Source organism: Atta colombica, unplaced genomic scaffold (genome assembly GCF_001594045.1).
Source record: "Atta colombica isolate Treedump-2 unplaced genomic scaffold, Acol1.0 scaffold107, whole genome shotgun sequence".
In the NCBI taxonomy this organism is placed as follows: domain Eukaryota; kingdom Metazoa; phylum Arthropoda; class Insecta; order Hymenoptera; family Formicidae; genus Atta; species Atta colombica.
This window is the reverse complement of record NW_017259192.1, coordinates 4,271,864-4,288,033: the sequence shown is the minus strand read 5'-3', so window position 1 is coordinate 4,288,033 and position 16,170 is coordinate 4,271,864. Positions and strand designations below refer to the sequence as shown.

The 16,170-nt window shown below is 30.6% G+C and overlaps 1 protein-coding gene across 3 annotated transcripts in view; it reads left to right on the top strand.

Moving 5' to 3' along the window:
- LOC108692919 (peripheral plasma membrane protein CASK) overlaps window positions 1-16,170 on the top strand; it is a 191,048-nt gene that overhangs the window by 154,565 nt on the left and 20,313 nt on the right. For all 3 annotated transcript variants that reach the window (XM_018201500.1, XM_018201507.1, XM_018201516.1), the window contains exons 11-13: window positions 12,100-12,288; window positions 12,863-13,027; window positions 13,331-13,399. In XM_018201500.1, the coding sequence (XP_018056989.1) occupies window positions 12,100-12,288; window positions 12,863-13,027; window positions 13,331-13,399 (423 nt within the window). The remainder of the gene's footprint in view (window positions 1-12,099; window positions 12,289-12,862; window positions 13,028-13,330; window positions 13,400-16,170) is intronic.

Sequence of the window (16,170 nt, the reverse complement as noted above, 5' to 3'; positions counted from 1 at the left end):
TTTTTTTTTTACACACACACACACACACACACACACACACACACACACACACTATACATAATGTTAGATACACTTTTTTATACTTTATCATTTTATATTAATTTTTAATCTGAAAATCTTTGATGACTTTTTCTTAATCGTTTCTTTGTCTCAAGTAATTGCTTAATAAAAAAAACAATTTATAGACAATTTTAATTTCATTACAATAATTTTCCGTTTATAGTATTATAATATTAGATATACAACTTTGCTTCCGCCGTTTTTTTCCGAAATTCGAGGTTTTATTGTAAAAAACTGGTCATCTTTTAAGGCTATCCACGAATCGATCTAATTTTTTACTTCTTCATAAGACCGGAAGTGCTGGTCAGTCAGGCCGTGTGCCATTGATCGAAATAAGTGATAGTCAGAGGGAGCAACGTCTGGAGAATACGGCGGGTGGGGTAGGACTTCCCATTTCAACGTTTCCAAGTATGTCTTGACTACTTTCGCAACATGGGGTCGAGCATTATCATGCTGCAAAATCACTTTATCGTGTCTCTCGTTGTATTGTGGCCGTTTGTCTTCCAATGCTCGGCTCAAACGCATCAATTGCGTTTGATATCGATCGCCTGTGATTGTTTCAATTTTAACAATTCATAATACACTACGCCGAGCTGGTCCCACCAAATACAGAGCATGAACTTGAACGTCAAAATCACCGTTCTTAAAGCGTCGAAACCACTCACGTTCTTTCATTAATAGCGGCCTCACCATAAGTATTTGAGAGCATTGGATGAGCCTCAGCCGCAGATTTCTTCATATTAAAGCAAAAAATTAAAACCTCCCGCAAATGACGAGAATTTGACTCGTAAACTGACATTTTCAATCGAGAATAACTTTATGATGCAGACACAAATCGACTAATGTTTCTATGGAGTTATGTTAACAGACCCAAATTTATTGTATGACGTCTATGATCTATTTATTTCGACCACCACTTACCGCTAAAGCCATCTATAGGAAAACGGCGGAAGCAAAGTTGTACACCTAATAATAAACGAATGTAATTAATATATAAATATATGTATAATAAAAATATTAAATTTTTTTAGTTTAACATTTTCTAAAAAATGTAAAACAGCGACGTAAATATAATTTCAATATAAAAGATATTGAAGTTAGTGAAAAGTATCAATTCATTGGTAATTTTATGGAGATAACAGTCTACTTTTAATTGATTCAGTGCATTGTTTTAATATTGTTTTCTAAAACAGTATACTTGTACACAACTGTATTTTTTTCAGTTTTACGAGATACATTTTTAGCTATAAAAGTTTACAAACAACATAAATTCTAGCAACTTCACTCAATGACGTAGTATTTAACATTTTATGCTCAGAGCAATAGTAGCTGCCGTGCATTTAAATCACCAAGAAGACATTACTAGTAATATTATCATGGCATGCCATGATATGTGCAATATTTTAAAGAAAGAAGTTATTGACAAGAATTTTCTATCACTTCAATTGTTTATTTTCCTCAATTGCGGCATTTTGATCCATAAACTACGCTGTATTAATTTAAGTTTATAACATTATTTTTTTACACTTTACTTGTTATTCTTTGTATTATGATGAAAATTTTTTATTCGATTCAGAAGATTTATTTACTGCCATGAGTTATCTCGTCACGAACACAGGAACTAACTAAAAGAATTTTTCTTATTTTATCAGTGATAAATAACTGTGTTTATAAAACTTTGCGTAATATATCTCGCTAATGTTGTTCAATATTTGTTTGTGCCAACTAGTAATTTATTCGATTTCCCTCTTTCAGGGAAAATACAGTCCTGCAATATTTAGAAGTAGGCTGGGACTCTTAAATAATCCTCTTAGTTATGTGCATGCCGCGCGAAATGGCTATTATTTTAAAGTACTTTTTAAGTACACGCGAGAAGTTGCACTCTCGCAGCTTTTAATTTTCCCGGCGACATATCTTCGTAGCCGGTAGTACGGTAGCTGCAACTGCCATATGCCTTGATAAACTCGAAAATAGGATATGGGAAATGGTGTACTCTCATACACGGTTTACTTTGAATGGGCAATGCAAGTTTATTGAAAACCGGAAGTTGATCCACACTACGAATGTAGTACCCATCTCGATGACTCGTCTGCCCATACGCACACCTATCCTACTTCTACCTCATACTGCGAGATTCCTCACCATCCGCGTGCCACTCGTGTTTTGCACACTTTTTCGGTATGCGGAAAACGCATTACACACGATAGAGGCTATGGTTTCACATCAGTTTCCGCTATGCAGACTACATCTGTATCAATGTGCAGCTGTGCTCTTCGTATCGCTTGGAATTTGTGGCACGAAACGTAATATCATGAATGGATTACATCTCTGGTTTTTCTCACTTGTCTTTTTCTCGCTAATCTTAATTTTTTTATTTTTTTAAAAAAGAATGAATTTTACTCACAAATATTGTATTCATCATGTATATAAATATCGTTTTGTGTTTTTCGAGAATATTATTTGTTTCCTTAAGTGCGCATTAATTGAACGAAAGAAAAAAGCTAAAATAAAAACATAGATCTTTAGAAATGATTTTATTAAATTGCTTTTTATATTATTGCTTATATAGGATATTTCACTGTTTTTATGAATGACAGATCTATATTTTATCCCAAGATATTATTTAATTCTTGTACCAACTTGAGCCAGAATATTTAATGTTGAAAATTAACACTGCAAAAAATAGGAAAAGGTTTTGTACAAAATTTTTCCTCAGAAATAATCAAATTTTTTAATTTACAAGACAATTTATTAAATAATTTGTTATATAATAATAAAAAGAATATTTTGACAAAGACAGGAACATTTTGATTTTTGTATGAAGATGTATCAAATTGTTTACTTTTTGTTTTAAGAGAGACTACATTAAAATGATTGCTGAAGTTGCATCGCCATATCGCTTACAAGCCAGTCAATTTTTATTCATAAATTTAAAGAACGACAAGCTTGTAAAGCTTTAGAATAATATAACACGATGAGAAATGGCTAGGAAAACGTCAAAAAATGGAACGTTTCGAATGGTATATTTGCGAGTTTCATGCCTCATATTCATCATATTATCGCATACATGCATAACCGAGATACATAACTGATATATGCACCTAGAGGATATATTTCTGAGTGTACAAAACAAAACGGAAGTCAGCTACGCAGTGCATTATGCCGTTGCTGGTGCACCTGCGTCGTTGCGTACTACGAGAGTAGCATTTCCGCTCTCTATCATTCGATCCGCGTACCCTTTGCTTTCAAAATATCCCAGGAATTCCGGCTATTCGACTGCGATTGTAAAGATAGCTTCATAATGTCGTATAATTAATTTCACGACTTCTCTGACTTGCATGCCTGCCTGTACGCTCTAATAACTCCTCGAGTTTCCCGTCCGCTGTCATATTCAGATTTTTCTGTAACGAGTTATATGAAAAATTTTACATGCTGTTATTTCAAGACTTATATTAATTGGCGGTTGAATTTATATCGAATGGACTGCGCGGAGAATTTAATCCAGCACTTCAACGATACTTTGTACTTGATGAAATTCGCAGTGAAAAGCGCATTAGAGTAATGTGAATGTTTTTATAATGAGTAACTATTTCAACGAATATATCAATAATTATTTCACGTTATTTCAATCTCTTCTTTAGAATATTTTCATCGAGCGGAGTTATAACAGAAAATTTTATTTAAATAAAGAGTTGTAGTATAATTTTATCTGTTTTTAGTTTATAAAAGAATTTTAGAAAATAATTTAATCTATGATGTATAATATATTCTACTATACATAAATGTGTACTATACACAAAGCATAACTGTAATTTAATACAATTAAGGAAAACTCTTTACGTAGCGGGTATTTTAAGAGAAATAGTTTAGAGCATAAAATTGAAAAATTTGTCATCACAAACTTCTAAAATGCCAAAGATTATTAAATGTAGAAATAGTTATAAATTCTTATCCATCTTCTTAAAATTATTATAATCATTAAGAAATGGTAATATACTTGGCTGATACAAAAATATCAATCAATCTGATTCTATTATCCAATTACTTAGTGACGTTAAATCATCTTTGATAATCATTACTAAATTGTAACTTACTTTAACATTTATTGTTAATTTGTAGATTATATAGCGATTATATAATATACAGAATTATACGCTTTTATAATCAAGAATCTGACTTTCCAGTTTCACATTGACAACTGTTTTGGTTTTAAATAATTTTGTTTGAGTCAACAATATTTATTATATTGATATCAATTTCGTGTTTTGTCAGATATCAGTGTGTTGTAATTTCATACAATAGTGCGGCATATAAATGTCGCATGCTGAAATTGATTAAGTAATACATATACACAAACGAATTTAAAAGAAATATATAGACTTGATCGAAACAAATTGAAAAATGAATGTTATATCTAAGAATTGTTTTTGTATATTTTTTATGTAAAAGTTACAAATGTAAATATCCTTTGATTTGATTCCCATTTTATCTAAAACATATACCGGACATTTTCCCGAGGCGATTCCTGTGCGTGGAAAGCAAATGTCAATACATTTCTCAAATAGAGCGTTGGGACGTGCTTCGTTATTGAGCAGCATTGATCGTAACGAATAATGCTCTTCTATGGGAGAGACTTGGGGGAATAATAAATTTTTAACGACGTCGGTTCATTAGCAAGTACTTAAAAATGCTGGGGTCAAGTCCGGTCCTCGCCTTGCCTCGTATATATATCGCCTTTATTCATTCTGTCGCTGACAGAGAAATTAAGTGGGGCGTGGAAGATAAAAAAAAAGAGTTAATAAATGGCCACGCAGACCCCAGCCGGAACTGGAATACAAAACGGTGTTACTAGATTGCAAATCAACGCTTTATATACCCTCATGTATCGCGTCTCATAGAGAAACAAATTCAGTTTTTGACAGTGCGACGACACGCTGACGGTTCAATTATTAAGTATAATGGAAATTTTATCGCCCTTCCAATTTCACAAATGAAGAGATTTTACTGCTCATATATACGCCATAGGATGATTATTCACTAATTTATAACGCGGGTTAATGATATATGAGTTAATAGATATATAAGTTTTTGATATATGTAAATATATTTAATTTAATCAAACCCGCGTAAAGAATAAGTAAGTCTATATTATGAAATAATTGAGTTGTAAAACTAGAAGGGATTTATTTATGTTAAACATGTGGAATATTTTTAAAAAATTTAATAGTGGTACTACAATAAATATTATATGATGGTTTTAGCGAATCTATTGTATTAAGCGTGATAAAATCGCATAATAGTATTTTAATCAAAATGTTTAATTAAGTTTCACATCATGAATGTGCGCGTTATAAGGTCTTTTGTTCTAACAATAAGTGTTTTTCTTCCGCGAGTTGTTACGACGTTCTCGTTCAAAGTGAAGTAAATACGTTCTCAATATGTTTCAATATCGATCCGCGCTACTGACTTTCGCAGTCGAGGAGCCAAAGTGCGAGGAAGGCGCCATGGATGTCCACGAGGCGATAATTCGTCGCGTCTTGAGCACATTTAACGACGAAAAGATTCGCCGGATCCGATCTCCTGGAATAAATCACCGAAAACCAACGAGTACTGGTATTCCAAATCGCGCTCATTCGTCACAATCGATACAGTGCTATTTTCGAGAGTATGTCGACTTCCATTTGGGCGTTTCTTCCCGCTTTGCTTCTTTTACGATCCAAGAAAAAATATAAAAAATATCGAAGAATGTTATTGCCGCTTGTATAATCATTGGTACACATTCGAAATACTGTTCTACTGAGAGATGAAAACAAAAGTCATATCAGATATAGATACTTTTGATAACTGGGAGTGAAGAGATAAACTGGATAATAATCCAATGATCATTGAATATATCCATATGGTCATCAGTGATAGCCAAAGGGACTAATGTTTGTAACAATGGGCAATTGCCGAGTACATCCTCGACAACAGGAACCATTGGTGTGTTAATTGGCAAGTACTTGTAGTTAACTCTGTGTGAGGGCGCATGATTGAAAATGATACTCCCGGGAACATTTCAACCAAGATGTTAATTCGACAGTAGTCCGTATTCTAACCGCCCGTTAAACACGATTATTTGATGTTGATCTCGTAATTCCAAACATAAATGATGCATTTATACGCAAAATAGAAAAAGAATTCTGCAATGAATTTTATCAGCTTGTTATGTAGATATATATATTTTTTATATAGACTGCGATATTGTTTGATTATTTGTACGTACACACAATAGATAATAAACGAAAAATCGAAATGAAAATATCAAAATTTAATAGCATCAATATTTTTACAATCATGATTGTTTTTTTTACGAACAAATAGCTATAAATAAGTTAAATCTAATAAATATTGGATCATTTGTCCTTTCACTGGTGTAGGAACTGTGTTGAAAATATGGATGTTATGCTACATCAATAATTGAATGAAAGATGATTATTTATGCTAAATATACAAAATAGTTGACTTTTAAAATAATTATTTTAGTGTTTTATTTGTTTTTCTATTATAATCTCTTTTCAAAAACATGTGTGACGTTATGAAAATCTACGAGCCCGCGAAACTTCACGACTTTATGCAATATATACACAGTGATAAGTAGTAAATTAAAGTCAATAGTTTACTGTAACGATGAAGTTAAACAATATTGGTTCTTTCAAAATTAATACACATTTCTTTCAAACTTGGCCAATTTAAAATCGATTTTTTTCTTAGCAAAAGTTTGATTAAATATTGTTTTCTTACGCAACTTCTTAAAGTTATTAGTTTTCGATATTGAATATTGTAATATCAAATTAAAATTCATTTAAATTCCAATTCAGTTAAAGTTCGAAATTATATAAAGTGCAACTATTTTTTATTAGTTGTTAGTCTTGTTTTGACGTTTGATCTTTCAAAATTAATTTGCTATAACCATATATACTTTCAATAATTTATGATACAAAAATTTATGATACAAATGCTTTGGCGAATGAAAATAATGAATGAAATAAATAAAAAATAAATAAATTCCAAAGATACAAAGAAGATACAAAGAACCGCAAAAAATTGAATTAGAATTATCTTGGGATTGATCCTGGGATGCTTTGTATAGATTTTAATAATCCTCTGATCCAAAATGATTTCTCAGGTAGACGAATGAAAGCAGCAGATTTACGTATAATTGAATTTTAATTTGCCCAGAGAGGGAACTATTCTTGCAGAAATAGCCGCGGATATTCAGTCGCTAAACGATAATTGAATCGGATTTCCGAATCCCACGATTAAGTCGCTTCCCTCGTCAATTTAACGCTTTCTTCGTCCCTCGTATTTTTCGAAGGAGGTAGGAATATTTTATCCGAAAGACACCCCGCGCATATTACAGCCAGCGGAGCAATGCCAATGGCATGAATAGCTGATGAATCGGTCCGAATGAATTTTATCATCCCAATGCGATCCAACCGCATCCGTCCGTACCATTTGTTCAGCCTTCGTGCAAGACGAATGATTATATATTTTAACACAGAGCTTATACGTACCGCAATTGAAGCAGTCCGCACAGTCGTGGTTTACCGCATACAACCCTCCCGGAATTGCAGACCGATGAATTGGCTTCCGGACTACGAATGATGCCACAGCCGCGGATCGCGCTCCAATTTGCATGGAGCAATATTATTTTATCCTCGAATCCAAGGACCAGCTTGCGTAAGCTCGTGCGCGCGCGCGGATATCAATATGTGGGATGAAGTTGCAGTCTCCACTGTTATCATGCAAGCGGAAATTCAAACCTTTCGAGGCATCCTCGAGATATTAACGTTGAATTTTATTTCTATAAATATAAAACTGTTAAAAAAAGATATTATAAAATATAGTACACCATTACTCAAACTGATTGAAAAACTTGTTATATATCAATTTCTATTTGTAGCTTTTAAGGTTTATTTATAATATTCGAATAACAAAATATTTTGAATTGACATATATTTTTCTGAAATGTTTCATTTTGAATATCTTCACATATTGATATTTTCGTAATAAATTCGTACGTTCGCGAGATTCACAAGTTTCGAATGTCCGTTAAGGTTATATGCATATTTAATGAATATTGTACAAAACGTTTATGCACATATTATACGTTATTGCATTCTGAAATTATAGCAATGTAATGTTTTCCGAGTTACAACATTTTAAGCACACAATTTTAACATAAAGATGACGTATATATATATATATATGTATGTATGTATAATAGACTATTTAATACATTCATTATCGGCAATTCGTAAGGAAAAGAACAATGAAGATAAACGATATTTGTGAATTAAATTATCCAATATTTTTTTAATTCTAATAGATTTCTGAAAAAAAAAACAGTTAATAGACATTCCTACAATGGCTGTTCTTAATTAATGAATATCCGATGGTGCTAATGTAATTAACGACGTTCGATTAAACTGCGAATGAAAACCACCGAAATAGTCCCAACGACCATTCCCGTTTTTCTTGAATTAACTATGCAACTGTGCTTTCTCCACAGATGGTGCAGCGAAGTAACAAAAATACAGTCGTGTTATCATAGAGATTAATCCATTATTTATGATTTATACAACTTTATTTTCTTCGAGCCTACGATATTTTGCTTCTTCTTACAGTAAATTATCAAATAATTGCTACAATTTATAATTTTTACGTGGGTCACTGAAAATTTGACTTAATCCTTCTAGGCCTGACTTTTGAGAAATGGAACATATAATGTCTAATTAATTTTAAAAATTTGAGGAATCACTGAATATAAAAATGAGATCGAAATATAAAAATTGACAGCTCAAAAGCTTGAAAATTACAACGTTTATTACGTTTGTACATTAATAATGTATAATAATAATGTATAAATAATTTTCTTTAAAACAAATACTAGTTAAACTAAATGACTTAACATTTACAAAGACATTATTTTTTAAAGATACTGGTATGTACATGTACTACTAGATCTGAAAGAGTTAAAAGTACATTTTAAACAAATCTACATTGAAAAAAGTCTGATAATAATAATTAAGTCCAGCTACTAAAGTTTAGTGAAATAATTTCAATTAAATGTTAGATTAATAGAACCAAAGCCTATTAAATGTTAATTTTATTCTTCTAAATATTACCAAACGGTTGATTACTATTATTATATTTGGCAATATTTACTTAAATATCGCACCAATATGCTAAACAAAATACATTAATAATTATTACTTTCTTTTTAATGTAAAATGTATTTTTTATATATACAGTTGGTTCTTCTCGTGTAAGAATATATACATCATAAAAGGTAATTTACGTGCGAGTTTATCATGTTTCTTGGCCATTTCGTTCTTGTTATAGTGTACCTGAAATATGTTTTTTCCAAGTACGATTTGCATATAAAGTAGATGTGTAAGGGAACAGAAATAGAGACTTGTCGTTGCTATCATCTGGGTCACAGGTGACGAGTTTGGCCGCGTTTCAGGTAAACGAGACTCGTCCTTGGACAAAGTGCTCGTAGTACTCCTTCCAGAATCCTTCACATCCATGAACAAAGCATTTCCATGATCTGATGCAAATATTTGCGTGGCAATATATGTTATCTTTTATACGTATAAATGAAATCATGTGATCAGTACAAAAAGATACACATTCATATATTTAATTAAAATAAGAAAAGCTATATTGATATTAAAATAATTATTCTTTTATTACGCACTATCTCATCGAAATTTCTACGAAAATAAGTCTTCACAGAAGTGAAACTAACTGGTAGACGATTATATAAACATGCAATTAACGTATCAAAGCAATACAATTCTCTAATCTAACCTGAGTTTGCAACACAAACAATTCGTCTGAGACAATTTTGAGGTTGTAACAGATTAGGCTTTAAGCTTGATCGACCGAACAACTACAGCTTAGAATTCGAATACTATTATTAAACCACCAAATCCAGTCACGATTGCTCGTAAAGTCTCTATTCAACTAATCCGCCAAAGAGTACGCAGCATCGATAGCTGCTACTGAAGTTTTAGTAAATAAGGAAGTATATTTGGATTTCGACTGTTTGCAATGTCTAGTAAGATTTTGGCGAATAAATCCGATTTACAAGATAAGCAAAGTTCAAAATTTACACATTCTGTCGTATTAATATGTAGCAATGTGCGGTTATATATTTTATGCATATTTTTAAGAGATTTGATAGGAAATTCGATTTACAAATTAAGCAAAATTCACAATTCAAATATTCTATTGTATAATATTGCAGCAAAGTGCGGCTATATATTTTACATATATTTTTACTTATAAAATAAATATAATTATTATTTTACTATGTTTTAAAAAAAAGAAAACAAATTTTTTAATTAAAAATTATTTAATTATATTGTATTTGTATAATAAAAAAAATTTATTAATTTATCACTAAAAGATGATTAGTCTTGAGATCAGTTTCTAACATTGTCCGCTATTTTTTACGAAAATTTATTATAAGCTCGTCGTGCAGTCGACGTAAACATCATAAGTTTTGTAGAACTTTCTTTTTTTGAACTATTTGTATATGTCAGATGCGTATATTTCCCAATATACTTTTTCCTAAAAAGTTAAATAAATAGCTTCAAGGTATTAAAATTAAATTTGCAAAATGAAAGGTTTCAAAAAGGACTTAATAAGGATAATATCATCAAAGTAGGTTTTTATTAGCTGTAGAGATTTAAGTGTCAAAGCATCAGTGAAATTCGAGGAACATTTATAGCTTCAATGTTGCGTTAAAATAAATCTATATAGAGATTTAGAAAAGAAGTTAATATTATCAAGTATAATATCATCAAAGTAGATTTTTCATAGTTTACAAAGCATAGTATTTTAGTAAGTGCGAATTATTCTTAAGAATGTCAAAGTAGTATTAAAATTTCGATTCGGGAAAGTTGTTAGATTATAAAATATTATATATTTTCTTAACATAATATATATACATAATATATGTACAAAAGATTATTTATGAAAATTTTTTTATAAATGTTTCACATTAAAATAAATAATTCTATTTGAATATATCAGTAAATTATTTGTTATGAAAATATTCATCAATAAGAACAAAATATATTCTGTAGCAAATACGATGTAAGTGCATTTATTAATCTATACGTTGTAAAATAGAACATGATCATTTATAATATGTTTATCGCGTTAGCGTACGCGATAGCATTCCCGCCATTAAATTCAGAATTTGCATTTGAATTTTAATATGAAAGCCGATAATTTAAATGTAAATTATAACGCATATTTTACACTTCTTCAGTTCGATCGAAACGTGCATATCACTACATATACGCATTGTATTTTCCATACGAAACATACTACTCTAATCATATTAAGACACTTTGTTTCATATCACTCTACTGAGTAATTAATAAAATTAATCGGACATTTTTAAAAAATCATACTTATTAAATTATTTTCCCAAAACAATTTTCTACATATATTGCATATATTCAATCTAATAGATTAATTGTTTAATTTCTCTTGCCATATAAATATATCCGTGCACGTAATGTTTATATAATAATATTTAAAATTTAAAAAACGTTTGCTCTCTCTGTGTGTGTGTGTGTGTGTGTGTGTGTGTGTGTGTGTGTTCATCGATAATTAAATATTTATACATAGTTTAGACTACGTTCTGCAGAAAGGACAATCAGCAATCAAAATTTGATTGTATATTTCCTTTTTATACAATCGTATTTGTAAAATAACACCGCAAAGGTAAACATACGACTAACGAATACATAACTCTCTCGAATAAAACATATTTGCATACGACTGAAACTGAGCATACTTATTAGTTATGATAATATAGTCGCTATGTATAATAAGAACTTATTATGTTACATAGTTTTATGATAAACAAGAAAAAGGAAAACTTTTCTTAGTAAAAGCGAGTCAATCGTCTTGTAATATGTAAGAAAGACGTTAAGAGTTTAATTTGCAATTTTGCTTTGCTTTTTGTTTTAGGCACTTCTACAAGCTCACGATGTTGCCGGTCACGAGGTCTACGGCGAGGAAGCCACCAGGGTAACGCCACCGCCACTTCTCACGTATCTGAATGGCGGTGACGATCTCGAAGGACAAAACGGCGATTTAGATGAAAAAATTACTCGCGTCAGACTAGTGCAGTTCCAGAAGAATACGGATGAGCCAATGGTGAGTAACAAGGCAAATATATATATGTGTTTCGGCAATGTGAAATAAAGGAAGGTTTTTGAAATGTAGTTACAAAAACCTTCCTATGATATGATTTTTGTTTAAAATGAGAGAGGAAAAAGTATATATATTTTAAATAAATTCTTAAAAAATATGCGTGAAAAATTACTTTTTAATGAAAGCGTAAAAATATGTATGTAGATATATATAATATATAGATGTGAAAGTTGTTTGGATTATATTGGATTATATTGAGGACATTATATTGAGGAATTGAAAATTTTTGATAAAAAAGTTAATTTAATATTATCTTAATATTTTTTTTAATTTTTAATAAAACATTTAATAAAGATTTGCAGGATTATATTTTGGATAATAATAAATATTAAATTTTTACATGCATTGTAAAATAAACTTTGTTATTATGATAATTTTGATTTTTAATTTATGGCGTTGTTATTTATTATTCACATGGTTTAACACGGCCATGTTTGAAATAAGCAATGTTTAACTTGTTATCGATAAAATATTACATTTACTATTCTTAATTTACTTTACATTATTTGTTTTTCAGGGAATTACATTGAAAATGAATGAGGATGGACAATGCTTCGTAGCGCGGATTATGCACGGTGGGATGATCCATAGACAAGCCACTCTTCACGTCGGTGATGAAATTAGAGAGATCAACGGTATACCAGTTCAGAATCAATCCGTTAATGCCTTGCAAAAGATTCTGGTGAGTATTATAAAGTTATTTTCATAACTGCGAGCGGAATCTGGGAACTTATTTCAAGAAGTTTTAAATCCTACGTTATCAAAGAAATTACTTGATGGGATATACTATAACTTTCTCAAACAAGTATTTATTATAAAGTTTAAAAACTATACTTTGAAGTAAAATATGATTTCGATATTGGATTATAAATTTGTACATTGCATTATTGTATGCAAAATTTTGTGTTTATTATGAATGAGTATCGGCTTGCTTCTACTCGTAACCGTAATTTCTGAAGAGTCCGGTTCTCTTCGACTGTTACAGCGGGAGGCACGTGGGTCGGTGACTTTCAAGATCGTGCCGTCGTACAGGAGCGCGCCGCCCCCCTGCGAGGTACAAGTAAGACCCAACACCCAAACCCTTTCCCAAAACACTATCGCGTCTAGTAAGCCCACATCTTCCACGGCCTCCACGGGCGCGAGCTCTGGAGGCGGTGTGAATAAATCCGGGAAACCGGTGAAAACCTCTGCGGTCACGAGTAAAGAGAAGACGCCTAAGGCGTCAAAAACTTCCAAGTCTAAGAGCGCTTCTTCGTCCACCGAAAGCACGCCTAGACGTCGTTTAAATCCATTATCGGCTCTACGATCGCGAAAGTCTTAAACTCTTCGATCGATCTCGATTTCATGTAGCCCGCTCGATTAAATCGTGTATTCACAGAATTGCCAGAAGCACATCGAACTGCTTCTAGACGTAATGGTAGATCCCGGAGCAAAAATTTATGCCTTCTTCCAACGACACCATTGAATTAATTACTGAGATAGCAAAGTTGCTGACGAACTTAGGCCTTATAGAGTAGGTAGTTCTTATCGCAGTTAGTAATAATTATGGTAGGTAGTTTTTGTAGTCACAGTAATTATGCATGTTAGGCTTTTTCCCCAGTACGCTTTACTATATTGATTACGTAATTTGCTTACTTCTTGGAAGTATGCAAATTTCTATAATATCAGTGCTATTATAGATTTTTTTTCAATGATAAGTATGTGATATATGTATATATTTAAAATAAAATATATATTTAAAGATTTAATTAATAATGAGTATAAACATGATAAACATATTATTCAATTATTTTATTTTTTATTATTCATTAATTTAATTTTAAAGAAAGAAATGATTTACAAATAATTTCTTTAATATTTTATTTTTGTAAACTTTTATTTTTATTCAATGAAACTCCTTTAAATATTCTCTGAATTATGATTATATATATTAACTTTATCTTCTAGAGAGTCACATCAGCACTATATATTCCAGATATTATTATTGATTATAACCCAAAGACATGATTCCACGCATGAAGTGGTCTACCAATCGATTAAATAGTTTGCCTTAATTTCTCTTAAATCAATCTTCTAATTTAATAAGTCATACTTTGATAATAGAGATTTGCAACGATAAACAACTAATTTGTGTTTTATATGTAGATTATTACAAATAATTATTTATGAAGGAAAAGAACAATTAATTCGATTAGATGATTCAAACTTGACATATTATATAATGAAATGACATTTCACATTTTATAAAGAATTGTACGATTATTACTTTAAAGAACTCACGCAACGTACGAAGTCTTTGCCTATTATCCGTTTCGCGATTAGGAAAGTTTTGGATAATGAACAGAGGGATATACGATTAGTTCCTCAATAGTTTGCAGTTCATATATAGTTTCTCGCGTAATTTCATCTAAGGTAGACCACGAAGTTTACAAGAAGTTTGCAGGAAGACAGGCGGTTAATAGTGTCCACTTTGCATTACGTTTAGAATAATCCATTATCAGAAAAATTTTTGTACCGTGTAATTGGCAACGAAAGAAACGAGAATATAAACTTCTACGAAAGCTTTAAAATTATTTTTAAATATATCTCATTAAACTCGAAAATTTTATTGAAATTCCAAATTTATTTGAAATTAGTCAGAATTCACTTAGCGATCTTTATGAAATAACATAATGAAAAATAATCATATATGCATATATATTTCTTTTGATAATTATTTTGACAGCCATTATTGCCTAATTAATATTTATACACATTATATTTATATACATATATGTATACATACATGTGCAATAAGCCTAAAAAATTATGACTTATTAATAGAGATGTATTTTCTGATAAAGTTAATATAGATTTTTGTTTACTCCTTTTTTAAAATTAATAATTAGAATGATCTTGCAGATTAATTAAAAAATTTTATAATAAAAAATTGATTCTAAATGTGTACTTTCTTAGATAATCAATTAGATATTTAATTTTTATATTGTATATTATTATATTCTTGTATAAAACAGGAGTATATGTTTTAATCGACTTGTTATCTTAATTTTTTAGAGCAAACAAGGATGTTCACATCTTAAATTTCTGAAATAACTTTGAACTTGAATATAGTTTCATTGCTAATCTTCATTAATATTGACGAAGGGAATGGAAACTGATATCTGACGGTTTATGTGCGCCAGCTTAAATGCAATATTCTCGAATAGTTGAATATATTCAAATTCTACTATAGTTCAGTGTCCGGTCATATTTGAAGTTTCAGTAATTAGTGCGCAGGTTTCATCCGAGGGAGCAAGTTCTTAGAGAACGTAGAATTCTCGAGGCAAATGACAAGAACTTTCCTTTCTATGATTTATGAGTGTTTTGGACTAATTACAAATACCAGTCCGTGTACAATTTATGAATTTTTATCTCTCTTTCTTTTCGAGTCATAGCGTGCTGGGCGGTTTAGTTTATTTAACATCACCTATGTCAATAAATTGATGGATCTGTCGACGCGGTTTTTTATTTTTATTTTGCAAAACAAACGAGTGAAATTGGATAAAAATTTATAAATTGAATTCGTTTACAGTAAAACCACTGTGAACAGCATTTTTCCGGAAATCGTTTATCGACTGATAGTTTCTAGAATTTAAAAACGAGCAATGTCCAATGCCTGATATATGTTTTGCTACACTTTAATTTTATGAAAAATATTTCAACTGTTTCAATATTGTTTTCTTTATAAAATTCTATTTGTTTTTATTTATTTACATCGCTATATATTAGAAGAAGTAAAGAAAATATTAATATTAAAATGTGTTTATTTAAATCAACTGAGAGATA